This window comes from Anguilla anguilla, chromosome 10, assembly GCF_013347855.1.
Source record: "Anguilla anguilla isolate fAngAng1 chromosome 10, fAngAng1.pri, whole genome shotgun sequence".
Classification (NCBI taxonomy): Eukaryota; Metazoa; Chordata; class Actinopteri; order Anguilliformes; family Anguillidae; genus Anguilla; species Anguilla anguilla.
The window spans coordinates 18,264,838-18,279,020 of NC_049210.1; the positions used below are offsets into that span (position 1 = coordinate 18,264,838).

Genomic DNA, 14,183 nt, shown 5'->3' on the forward strand with positions numbered 1-14,183 from the left:
ACCCTATGAAGAGTAGGTTTTTTTAAGAATTATTTTTTTCCTCCAAAATTCTAAATCAGTGTTCTAGAACTCCATTGCTTTCAGTCACTAGTAGTGGTTGTTACATCAACATTAGAATGTTAAGAACATTCTGATCACATATTTGTGACCTTACACCTTAAAGGAGCTTAATTAGACTAAATTGTTTATTCTGTTTCTAGGCTCGTACATACTTGATGGACCGGTCAGAGTCGCCACCATATTCGTGAGGAAAGAGTGCGACTTCATGAATGCCAAAATGTGTAAAGCTATTTTTTACAACTTGCTGGTTTGGTTCAGAGACAAAACTCATACAACCTAGTGATTGAGAGCACACGGAAGCTCCACCCATTATGGGGCTTAAGAAGCTCATTCTCCCATCTCTGATACACCCTCCACCCACCCACCCCCCAGCATTCCCTGAACAGCGGGGCTCAATGGCGCTCACCACTTCATAGCCGGTCGGCGCCCTGTTTCGAGATGCCACCACCCCCACTCCTGTGATGGGGTCCATGGGCAGCTCGGGGAGGGCTTCGTTCAACTCCCGCACCTCTGGCATCTTGGACGGCCTCTGGAACACAGCGCACATGCAGTCAGAAAGCCCCACCCTCGGAAACATCTACTGGCAGTGACAGGAAAACATCAGGGTGGATGGATGGGGGGGGGGGGGGGGAATTTGAAGTGAAGAGCTCAGCCAGGGTCACCGAGGACAAGGCATGGGGGGATTGCAAAGATTCCTCCTGGGTCTTCAGTTGATGAACGACGGCACAAAAGTCGGGCTAATGGCGGCGTGAAAGCAGTTTCGAGAGCTTGAGAAACAATTGTGCCGCAAGGCTCATTTGTACACTGAATAAGCTGTGGCGATGGAGACAATAACAATGCTGAGGATCTAATCAGCCAAGCAATTAATTACTGAGAGCCATTTTCCCTTTTAAAGAGGAGCAAACAAACTGGGACTAAAGGCCTATTCTTTTGCTCGTGCCTGAAAAGAAAAAATTCAGTCCTAATGAAAAATTAAATGATCCCTGAATCACACTCTTCACTGAAAGGGGGGGGGGGGTCATAGAAGATTTCAAAAAAAGGGCAAAGCTGTGAAAGCTGACTGCAGCCTCAAAGTCGGCCATCATCGACCTTACGCAATGTAGGCCTGTGGTGCCTGTCGATGACAAGCCTACAGCACTGTGTCAATGGCATAGAAAATGACAGATTAGCACCAATTCGAATCGGGCAAGTTGCCTTCTGAACAGCACCGGCAAAGAACCCGCAAGTTCACTTTCTGGTTAATGGCAAACAAACCGCTTTCCTTAGAGCGCCAAACCTGCACCACAGGACGCAGTGTTTTGAGTTCTCAGGTGAATCAGGCAGCTGGGGGGGGGGGGGGCGAAGGCAGAAACCGCGGGCTCTTATCTCTGAAGGCAGATGTCAGTGTGACTTCTCTGATTTACAGATATGTAGGCTATTAATACCAGGCTGTATAATGCTCCCTTTATTAAATCATTCTACCTGACACTTTTGGGCAAGTTTTTTTTTTTTTTTTTTTTACTTTAACATTTCTTCAGAAGTTGTAAAGACGCGTGAGAGCGTTTCAGTCCGCGACCCCCCCCCCCACCCCCACCCCACCCCCCACCCCCCACCCCCACTGCGGTGCTCTGACATGCACACGACCGGAATGTCCTGAAGGAACCAAAAACGTCTTTCAGGGAACCAGACGAAAGAGGACGGCGGAGGACCCTGCCGTAACAGGGCCTTGCCTCCACCCCCTCCCCCACCCCCACCGTCGGGCACCTCCACCACCCTCTCTTCACCGGCTGCAAAGGGCCTGCGCGGCACCAACCGGGCCAATAAACACAGCGACATGTGAACGGCTTCATTTAATAACACAAACATCAGGATGTCAGAGCACTCCATCTCCTCAGACGCACGCAAGCCCCGCACCTAGCCTACACGAAACAAAGAACAAAGCAGGGAGGGTACACAGAAGTCAAACAGTGACCGGGCAGCTTAACTGCTACAAGGGAATAAGGTGTCAACTCTCATGCCTTCAGAGTTTGCAATACAAACTTAAGGCATGCACAGTACAGTAAGACAGAAAAGGTTGTAAATATATTTATAACTTCGCATCAAACGGATGTAACTATCTGAGGGACTGCACATCAGAGATGGAAAAAAAAAACAAACACTTCCAATGTACAGCGGGTAGGTAGCACATCACACTTTTGGAGGGCAAGACCCAGGCAGCTTAACGTGTTTAGCAACATTGATGTTCAGCATCTGAAGCATCTTTTTTTAAAAACCAGTTAATTATGGTGATTAATGCTGGGGCAACAGCACATTTTATAAAGCCACTGTCATAGTGCACATACCAGGGGTAATTAAGTTTATGAGTAATGAACACTGAGGAAGATCAGGAGAACCTGTTGAAGGAAAAATACACCAAAATCGCCTTATTAAAGATTGTGGACTACACAACGGAATCTATTTACAACCTCACCTTAGGGAAAGCACGCGAGATCTGCAGAAGGCCTCCGGTATATATGAGCCAATGGCATTTAATATGTTGAGGCTATGCGAGTGCTTGAGAAAATGGTACAAGGCCTCTGCTACACCAGCAAAACACTGAAGTACTACACTGGGCCAGGCGAGGCTTTAACTGAAATTTTCTAATTTACATTGCATGCAAAAATCTAGATTCGGCTAAATAATATGCAATAACATTTCAAGAAACAAAATTCATCAAAGATACATAATCATTACCTGCACATGTAGTACACTTCTAATAATACATATAAAAAATAGAATGGTAGCGAAAATAATGCTGCCCACCTGTTGCAGAAGAATGAAAAAGGTGAGGCATGCGAGCTGATTCCCCTTTCCTAACAATATCTACGTGAAGACACTCAGCCGCGACAAAAAACGTTGCTTACATTAGGCCACATTAAATTGTCTGAAAAGGTGCGGCCAATGTATTAACATAGCCAGGAAAAAGCGACTCGAAACATTCCGTCATACGGCAGAACAGGGAGGTCATTTTCCCAGCCCCCGTGTGGAGCGAAAGAGTGCGTTTCATTCCGTTTGGTCATGGGCTGCTTTCTAAAGCAGCCGTGTAACAGCGGCTGTTCTGCATGACGCTATTTCAAGGGGCTCTCTAAGCCCGCCATTATCAGATGACAAGTGAGCCCACTGACTACAGGCAATTAGAATCCATCCAGTGAAGTCACCCAGTAACAAGCCAGAGCAATCGCATACATTTTCCCGGAAATCTAGTAAATGTAGATCTATTATTGCCTCTTCCTGTCCAAAGAAGCTTTCCCCTTAATGTGAGCACAGGACTGGTAGGGAGATTAGTGGCTTTGCTGAGGTTGCCTAGCCGTTTTATTAAATTATGCTCAAAGCATTTTTGTAGAGTAAATGACACAGTTATTGCGTTCAATCTAAATGTTTACTGAATTTATTGTAATTACGTTTATTGAATCTGGAGGATTTACTGTGGCAGAAGTCTTCCCGTTTAGAAAAAGTTAGTTGGGGAGACTTATTAAAGAGATGCAGGCAAGCAAATTAGCTTACAGTGGGAGAATGATCTCTTTCTTGCGTTAATTTGCGCACTAATCAATCCGGCTTTTCCTTGACTGCGCCATGCCATTTCGTTGCAAACTGACTCTAATTGGAAAATTGAAGTCGAGCAGTCCAGACCTAGGGGAACTCCCAAGGGTGAAAGAAACTCATCCTGGATCCCTGACACAAAGCCTTTAACCTCATGTTCAGTGCAACTTAAGTTCAATGCATTCTCAAGGGAAGAACTTCCGCAAATGACCTAGGCTAAGTCAATTGCACCTAACAAATAACGGTAGGTTTAGTGTACCTTCAACATATGCAGAGGATTTGCACACGTCAACCTCCTTCATTAGCTGATACAACCAAAAGGAGTTCATTAACCAAACAACCAAAAAAATAAATAAAAAAAAGTAATAGCCATAAAAAATTAATTCCTATACACTTCTTGTCTGGCTGTTTCATATTCAAAACGAGCAAGGTACTTAGCATACCAGTCTAATAAAGGGCACAGAATGACCTTGATGTTTAGATGATGCGACAGGTAAGCATTTTCCCCCTCCCTTTTCCAGACATTGCCTCTCAGGGGATTTTGGTTAATATCTGTCTCCAGCCATGAGAGAGATGGGTTTCAGAGACCGCAAGCTAAAACCCCACCGGTAGATACTGGAGGCTGGCTTGTGTGAACCGAGGGAGGTCAGCACAGATTCTGGACAGGCTCTGCCGGCAGGGAAGGGCAGTCACAGAACCTGTCATTAAACTGGGGTTCAAACACTATGACGTAAGTGCTGGGAACCTGAACTGGTCTTACTGCTCCACCCATTGCATGACAGGTGCAACTACTGAGGGCAAATGTGAAGTTTCAGGGAAAACAAAGCCAAGTGGGAGACAGTTTAAGACTAATTCTAGTTCTATGCTATCAGCACAAGCTACAGTACCATCATGTGAGCTTGCCTCTACTTTCAAAATCAATCGCATTATTATACTTTCAGTAACATCGTTTGCAGTGACAGTCGAGTATGCTGTTAATACATAGCTAGCTACCCAACTTAGCCAGCTAGTTACGGCACATGCATTCCAACGTCTTTTATTATTTTGTCAAAGTTACCCAGCTGGTTAGTTGAATTAGATTCAGAATTTAGCTTCAAAACCTCAGCACATGCACACGGCTAAACGTCGCTTTTCCGGTAACAGTAGACTAGCTAACGTTAGCCAAGTAACCCAAGCAATACTGAAAATATTAGAACTGTATCTGGCCACAAGACATCGTTCGATTAGATGCTAACGTAGTATTCGCCAAGTTAATTCAGCTGCAATATAGCTAGGCTGTTCGCATATACGTTACATAACTTAGTCGCCTTTGTAAGTAGTCAGTAAACATTCGATTGAACCGACACAAATGTGAAAGCCAAATGCAAGGTTTCCTGAAACACCTGCGAGCTGGCGGCTAGTTTAGGTTAACCAGTTTTTGTATGGTAACGACTGTCTTTGCCGAGACTGCCAATCAAGCTAGCTGAGTTCGCTAGCTTGGTAGCAACCAGAATCTGAAGTGCTGCAATTAGTTTGGTTGCATTCCATAAGATAATTGGTAGGTACCCTTCTCAGAATCTAAAGTTAATATTGGCTCAAACTTTACAGCTAGCTTGCTTGCAAGTTATAATTTTGTCCATTTAACGTTTTAGAAAATAATGCGCTAGCTAGCCAGTTAAGGTTGTTGTTGAAGGTAAACTGTGAGACGCCCGACAGCCTTCTCAAAACAAATATTAAAGGTAAAAATGCTTTAAATACTTGGACGACGAATCATTTATCTATTATCAACTTAACGGTTTGTGATACCTTGTTTCTCCTCCTTAGACAAAAGCAGCTTCTCGTGACCTGAGTGGTAAACAGAACAGTAGCTAACGTTATGCATCGGACTCGAGTATATGCCGTGGCGGAGAGAACTTGCAAGGAAGGCGGATTGTGGGCAGCCAGCCTCCGCGAAAGATAGGAACAGGGAAAGCAATGGCTAACGTTAGCTAGCTAATTCAGTTTCTTACCCAGGTGAAGTCAATAAATGAAACTCACAAGTATAAATTCTGATTATTTTACTGATTCTTCGTTTTCTTTCTTTCCACTGTCAGTCGTAGATCCCACACCCACCCTAGAATTCTTAATCCCTATTTCTGTTTATTTTTTTGGAAATCAAAAATTAAAGAGCCGCCCATTGAAATGTCTAATATAGTTGAGCACAGTTGTTGAGAGAGACCCCTATGGGGTCGAAATGGAATTACTACCTTTCTCCCTTAGGAGTTCAGATTAAAATTGTACACTAGAATATAAACTAGATCTCAACAGTATTTTTACGGTATGCAACATTACTAAATTATTTGATTTTTAAAATTCATATCATATGAATATAATTTGATTTCTAAAGCTTAATGTTCCATCAAAGTATCACTATAGCGAAATGTGCGAGAGAATAATATTTTCCTTTTTAAACATTTTCTATTTTAATTTCTAATGTAAAATATAATCGCAAGGGGCAATTGACGGGGTCCAAACAACATTGGAGAAATGACGCTCAGCTGCCGTTTTATGTAGCCTATCATTTGTCAGGATGTAGGCCTAATGGATGACGCAAAAATAACCTGACTCTGATTAATCTTAAATGGAAAGATTTTGAACGTAGGCCAAGAAGTGAGGAGTAAAAGTCAAAAATATGGAAAATACACGCTTCATCTGATGGTGGCACTATAGAACATACTGTAACTATTTGTACTTAATATGCTTTGTGGACTTCAGACTAACTTGGAAAATGTAAGTATAATTTAGATTGCATGCATTATGGATTACGCATCACATATTTTGTACCAATAGTCACAAATATTCACAAATTTGAAGGTGCGTTGTGGCCGACCACATTGAATTACAAAAATTATTTTGATAACTTTTCTTCAACATACTACACAAACTGTCAGAATCCTGTATTTTGTGAACATTGGCCCAGCAGTCTTGGATGAGTTCATTTTGGCCTTGGAATGCAATATTTTAAATGGAAAACAGCATACGGCAGAAATTAAACAACTATATAAATCGTATTCCCTTAACTCTCTATACTGAATGTGTAGACACCACAGTTTTAATTTAGGCAAAAGAATGCCAGTTCTGGTAAAAATGCACAACAGTGCCTTACCTGAAGGTGGCGCTATAGAGCATACAACTAGCGGCCATGAGCTAAATACACCTGTGAAAGTTTTCTCTCATTAGCACGCAGCACTTCCTGTTTATGTGTTGTCGCCACTAACTTTGTGGCAGCTGTATGGTGATACACTTTGAAGTAGATAAATTATTTTGTTAACTTTTCATTTTCAGACATTAAATAGTCAGAGTCTGTGACCAATCAGAACAATCCCAGTTTTGTATCAGCCGCTTCGCTACTTGACACCCCTAAATATCACAGCTGCAAAAGTCCAGTCCAGATGGGTAAACAAACATACAAGTCAATCATTTATTTGCAGACAAAATTGTGCAATTATAGAAATGATGTGACTTCTTTCAGTATTCTAGATTTACAGATATGACATTATATCGATTGCAATTGAAATGTCTATTATGTAGCCTACAAAGCATCATCATAAAATCTTAATATCATCATTCATCAATGAATATGCATAACCATATGACAAATTACATGAATGGCCATGGAGCAGAAATAACCAAGGTCATGCCACTCGCCGTAGGTGCGAATATGCATGAAAGATTATGATAGGCATTGTGTAAATCTGATTAAAATATTGTGCTTCCTACACGAGTCACCCTTCAAATAAAATGTTACCAAAACCCTACACATCACTAGGGATAGAAAAAATAATAAATGCATATACAAAAATATATCACATAAAACCATCCAATGACTGTATCTATCCATCCACCCACACATATATATCTGGAAACCTTTATGATGACTGATAGGAAAGTGTGAAATAAAATCAATAGAGGAAGAACTGTGAGATTGGGAAAATTGTGGTGTTCGAGCAGCAGAATGAGACTGACATGCTTGCATAAATCATGTTGTGATGATCTCCCAAAGCCTTGGATGGTTGGTAATATAATAAACAGCCTGACACCAGAAATTTGGATCCTGCCTTGCCCTGCCATTTATACATAATACCCTATAGGAGACATGGTCTAACCCCTGGTTAAACTCATTTATTCATCTTCCCATCCTCACAAGACAGGCAATCCCTTCCCCTTGGGGTACATATAAAAGCATACACCACACTCAGAGATCCTAAGGTCTGTAAAGTACAGTGGTTTGGCAAATTGGGGGTGGTGGCTGATTTGGCATATAGAGAGTATTATAGATTGGGGGGGGGGCAGTGTGGGCTGTTGTGGAGATTCAACATTGAGGTCTGGGGAAGGGGGGCGTAACATTATGCTACCTCTGTATTGAGCGACTGCCTTTTTTAATCAATTGAAATATTTTCTCAACAGTGTAGTTGCTATATATTGCACTTTTGTTGCCAATACTAACTGTACGTCACATAAATTACTGTTTTGCACAAAGATAGGCATACATTTAAAAAAAATAAGCAATCCACCTTCAACAGTGCAAGATCAGATCTGGAGTGAGAGACAGGGTGAAAATGCATGAGTCTCATGTTCCATGCATGAGAATTAAGATGTGTTATCTACCCAGTGTAAGCTTGCTCAGTCGCATGTCACTGCTTCAGACTCCAGCAGTTTCCAGCTTCATTCAGCTCTTTTCTGTGTATGACTATGAAAGTTAGGGAGCAAATAAAGCTGCTACTAAAAACATGTCATGCCAGTTTCTTCCATATTTTAGGACTTAGATGAGATATTTCAGTTCGTAGAGCAACCTCAGCCAAGGTCAAAGCATCTTTGTCTAATGTATTCATCATATTCCAGCCCTAACCCTTCTCAAGGAGAAACGGTTTCCCATTGTACCAGCAAACAGGAAATACCCCTGCCAGAGTGCTTAGCGCTTAATAATTGTATCAAGAATAATAAACAAGTAGGTGTGTTGCGGGCTGACATTTTCTCGTTAAGGTTTAATGATTTCGTGCTGGGCCATGTGGTCTCCAGTGTCTCCCTGTCATGTTGCGCAGCTATGGAGAAATTTAGCAGGTTTTAATTTCTTCTCATGGTCACATTGATCCCCTCGCCCCATTCTGTGCTCGGAGAACTGCTCCTCAAGTCAGGGGAGGAAACGCGCGGACGCGTAATTCCATCTGCGCGCTTTTCCGAGATGAAAAATTCGTAACGATGTCAGCTGAAACGCGCGTATACTCTAGGACACAGTGAAACGGAACAGATTGCGCTACAGCCAATTGCATGATATAAGAACGCATCAATCTGCATCTGTAGTGCCATGCGCAGAGGGCTGTAATCCTGATTGATTCTGGCCTGTCATTGCTCGAAACAAGTTTAGAACAGTGCAGAGAGCAATGTTGTTGGTAGCGAAAAGTACAGTAGGAGCATCTGTTACCGGGGCTAACGTCCTATCGGAATTAATAACGACAATGACAATGAGATCAAACATACAGGAGCTAAATAAGATTTAATGAAGGTAATAAGGTAATGAGACCTCACGCGGTCATCGTCATTCATGACAAACTGACAATGAATCAATGGCCATAGATTAGAGGAACGGAGGAGCTGTGGTGCACGTGCGTCACTCAGAGAATAATGGCAGCGCTCGGGTCCTGTGCATCCTCAGGGCTGATGGTCGTCGGTTGGTCTTGAGAAAGCTCCGAGAAGCGGAAGGTATGTGCGCGAGTCAACCACTTCATTAAACGAAGTGGATCCCAAAGTTCCTGGTCCAAGCATGAAGTGAACAGAGAAATTACTTATCTCCTCTTAGGATTCTTATAGTTTCTTACCACTTAAAAGGAAGAGCATCAGATAATTTTTTTTCAGTGCAGTTTCATTCTTCATTGTCTTCTGTCTGTTCATTGTTTTGATACATTTTTGACAAAAATAATAAAATTAAAAAGTAAAAATGGAGCCCATGGAATTTATAATGCATAAAAAATGTGTTCTATATAATATATGAATGTATAATTATAATTTGTGCATATATATAAATATAGATAGATAGTTTTTCTGTTTTGTCATGTGACATATCCTGACCTCTGTTTTAGCAGTTTTGACAGAAAAGATGACAAAACCAGAAGCTCACACTTAAGTTAGAATTTGCAGCTAGGCCAAGTGTGATCAGAGTTGATAAAATAAACCCGCAGCTGCCAAAATGTGGTGGGAAGTGTGGGAGGGAGTGACATAAGGGCCACGTACCAAGCAGAGAAGTGTCCCACCTGCGAAAGTAATGGTCTAATTATGGAAAAGGTGGTGAAATGCTCAGCGAGAAAGACGCCGATATCAGCATCGCACTCCCGGCTGTGAAAACCATCATCGCCGCGTTACGGGCCTCAGCCGCCGAGCGTCTTCGACGCGGGGCCGCGTCGCACGCTGAGGATTCTGGGAAAGATGGATGACGCCGGGGGCGGATTCCTGTGGGGACGGAGCCCATTGCCGCACGCACGCAGAAAGAATGGCGGGCTTTGCAGATGGCGCAGGAAGGGGACAGGTTAATTATAGCCAGTCTCTCTTTGCGTACGCTGCTTATGTTTGATACTCCTGTAAATGGGATCCTTGCCCCTTTCTGTGTCACATGCAAATATAGTTTCAGTTTCAGCTTTGGGTATAATTCATGAGGTATATTAGCTATGCAAACATATGCTCTTGATGTCATTGTGAAAATAATAATAATAAGAATAATAATAATAATAACAATTATTATGATTAGTTCTTCTATTTTTCCATTAATGACCAATATAAAATAGGTTTGGTTAGCTTAACTGTAAAAGCAACATATTCTAAACCAACTGAAGGCACTATTTAAATTAAGGATATGACACAAACAAACAGGCTGCCTGACTGCTGCAACAGATATCGGTGGATCTCCGCGGCTATGGCTTCTCTGCAATGCTCCAAAGAAACGCAGCAATAGTTTTGCCCTGTGATTAAAAGGGAAAGCTTCACTCTCTGTACGGTTTGAGGAAAGGTCATCGACTGTGTTTTCTAATTTACTGACACTAGTCTGGGGACTTCCGAGATGGAGATTTCTTTGTTACCACACAGAGTAATAATATCCTTATCTCAACCTGGGAAATCTACGGCGGTGCAATGCCCTCATCACCACAGCAAACCCATTACTGGCTGAAGAGTGCAAATCTGCGGTTCTCATTTCAAATATGATTCCTTTTCCTTCCTCTTCCAACTGCACATAAAGAACCCCCATGTCTCCTGAATAGCTTATAATAACATGTTTTGAGAAGCCCACCCTTACTGCCCCCAAAGGATTGAGCTGAGCGCCGCAATATAATATCCATGCTTTTCTGCCTGTAATTAAAGGTCAGTTTGGGTTAGCTCAACGTTGCCTTCACTGACAAATCCCCCAAGCTTTCTCTCCCTTTCTGCAAATGTGATGGCTTTGCCAAACGTGATTAAATCTTTTTTCTTTCTTTTCTTTTCTTAAAAAAGCCATCTGTTTTCATGGCACTAAAAATACTGAACTTCTTACTTCTTACCGTCTTTACAGGAAAATAAAATAGCCTAAATTTAGAGATGCATCCCATTAGTCTGTTGAATATTAATGTTGGATTAATATTAACGTTGGATATATTTTTTATACTATTTTCTCAAAGACAGACAGACACACACACACACAATCCCTTATTTTCTACAAATCTCAAGGACAGTAATTTAATCCTTAGAGAGAGTTTTATTACAAACAATGACACACACAGGAATGAACTGGAAGACAACGTGGTCTTCCAAGCGACTTTCATTTCATGATTGGTTGTTTTACAGATACATTTCTCAAGGGTAAATTATTATACTTTTATAACTGCAATGTGAAGAGGAAACAAACTGAAATTACATGACGAAATAATAATAATAATAATAATAATAATAATAAAATGTATATATATATACACACACACACACACACACACACATCCAGCCCCATACAAAAAATGCATCTGTACAAATAATACGTATAGTATAATACAATGCGATATTAAGAAATTATGGGGAGTGCCAACCGTCTTGTAAAAGGTCAGGAAAACTGATTGCTGTACATTATGGAAATAAATGACAGAGAAGTTTCCGGCTGTTGCCGTAGAGAAATATGCAATATTACAGAATGCAGATTAAGGGTCAGATGACAACAAGGGCAATCATAAGAAACACATTATTAAAGAAATCTGTATACATATGATACAGGATATTCCATAATTCGTTTAAGGGCGTCCGCTAAAGCAATTGACAATAATGGCAACATCCATAAAACCAACACACAGCCCATAATGCAGAAGGATATGGGAGGCAATCATTGTGACCGATGCCCTGTTTGGTAAGTGATTCACAGTTATTAAGCCCAAAAGCCCCTTCTTTTGACACTTCTAGCATTAGATAAGACTTTAAGATCTCAACTGTGACATGAACTAATGCTTAAAGACAATTTTAATGGGAACAGAGGAGGACTGGTCATGAACAAGCCCATGTCAAAGCCCATTTTTTTCCTAAATATTGCTGCGTGGAGAGCCATCTGATGCCAGTGTTTCCCAGTTGTGCATAGAGCAGCGATAAGTGCTTTCTGGATCCATCCATTCAGGGCCTTCAGCTGTCTCCTTTTCCCAGCGTATTCAACAACCGCTTGCCAATAGTAACAAGATTATGCGCCGACAATGTATAGAAGTCAAGCGATTTCTTTTGACCATGGTAAGTGACTGAGGGGGTCCATCTATAGTCAAGGTGTGTGAACGCCTGACTACAGGCTAAAAGGAATGGTGGAATCTTTGTGTCTATGCAGCATTAACAAAGGGAGCGTTTGCTCTTTCTTTCCAGAGAAAAAGACACCATTCACCCTTCTTGACCTCGCCAGGCTATGTATTGCTCCTCAGTAAATGGCGAGATTACTCCCCCTCCACATGAATATTACACCAAAGAAAGCAGCACAGTTTCTCCACTCTGCCACCCGCCTCCCTCACCTCCCCCACCTCGACCACCCCCCCCCCCCCCACACCCCCACAGGCCAAAACCTCAACGGCGACTAGATACTGTCACATGGGAGGAGGTCATCCTCTGCCTGTGTGCCCCCACCTCCTTTCACCCATCGCCCCCCGCTCCTCCCCCCCACCCCCTCCCCCTCTCCCCGGTCCCGTCTGGCAGGGAGTCTGGTCTGCTTCGACTGACTGCGCCTCACTGCCCTTGTGCAGCGGTGTGCCAGTTGTGCCTTCCTCCATCGCTGTGAATGCCACCATCTGGTGCGCCACGTGGACATCATAATCTCTCCTTAATTACATTAGCAGCGCAATCAGTTACTGCATTACAAGGCCGGGCGAAGAGCTTTTAAATCTTGGAGGAAATCATAAATAATTGCACTAAGTACCCCGCGCCAGATGTGCGTGCCAACTTGGCTGGCGTGAGATAAATAGTAACCCGACGACGGTGTTCGATATCGGCACCGCAAATGTTTCTTTGGACAGTGCTATCGTTTTTACCCCCTTGCCTCACTCTGTCTCCATCTAGCCCTTCTCCTGTTTGCTTAATCCTCTCCCCCTGTGGTTGGGGATATGCCACGCTAATGCCCGGCCATTACCGCTACCTGTTGCTGTGTGGTCGCTATACGATTATGAATAGGCCACGCGATCTCCACGGCTTGCAAAAAAAAAAAAGAAATAGCGAAAAATGGAAGCGGGAGCATCACCTGCCTCCCGGTCTTCGAAAGCAGGCTCGGTGCCTGCAGATAGGTCTGCTCAGCTCCCCTAAAATTCGGCAGAGTCATTTACATACTTAGTAAAGACCCGTCGTTTGTTCTGCCCATTGACTATACTGAAAAAAACAGCCGGATTCACGGCTAACAGGGGCATTACATGGCTTCTATTAGTGCATCATTTTGGGGGTTTCCAAAACAGGCATATGGTCTCAAATTCCCCGAGCATCTCAGACAATCATAAAAAAGATGGTGCCTTTCAACCAGAGCAGGATTGTAAAGTGAAGCAGGCCGACTCTAATCTGCATTACTCTGACTGCTCAGAGAGGCGGTGTGACTGTGGGCACTGGAGTGCTCAATATGAGCTCTTCAGCATTTAAGGCTGAGCAGCACTGGGGAAACCTGACCCCATCCAGTCAGCTGCTCATACTGCTGCGTCCTGAGAGATGCTCCTTTTCTGGGAGACGCTGCTCCTTTTCTGGGATATGCTGCTCCATTTTCGGAAGGTGTCAGCAAGTACACGATTGATTTTGACATTACGGCCGGTTCATACACATACAGTCGGCACAATATTAAGCCCATTATTAGTATTACGTGGTCATGTCTGTAGATGCCTCCCAGGGGCTGGTTTGCAGTGCCAGACTGCAGCATGCACTCATCTGCCAGCTCCCTCATCCTGGAGTGACTTCATGTCCCTCGACAGCCACCGTTGCCAACAGTGGCATACTCAAGATTAACATCCTCCCAGGTAGCATCCCAGGTAACATATCCAATTACACATAGCTGACTATTCAGTGAAGCAACTCACATCAAATACCCTTTGCCCAGAGCC

At 42.8% G+C, this 14,183-nt stretch overlaps 1 protein-coding gene across 4 annotated transcripts in view; it reads right to left on the reverse strand.

The window, feature by feature from the left end:
* The window catches only part of LOC118206651 (multivesicular body subunit 12B-like), a 52,252-nt gene extending 46,447 nt beyond the window's left edge, over positions 1–5,805 (reverse strand). The window contains exons 1-2 of one of the 4 annotated variants that reach the window (XM_035379585.1): positions 5,635–5,805; positions 467–589 (exon numbers count right to left, since the gene is read on the reverse strand). In XM_035379585.1, the coding sequence (XP_035235476.1) occupies positions 467–577 (111 nt within the window). In that variant the 5' untranslated portion in view covers positions 578–589; positions 5,635–5,805. Of the gene's footprint in view, positions 1–466; positions 590–2,841; positions 3,347–5,403; positions 5,569–5,606 lie in introns of those variants that run through there. The other 3 variants (XM_035379586.1, XM_035379588.1, XM_035379587.1) reach the window with 3 other exon arrangements.
* Positions 5,806–14,183: the final 8,378 nt, after the last annotated feature.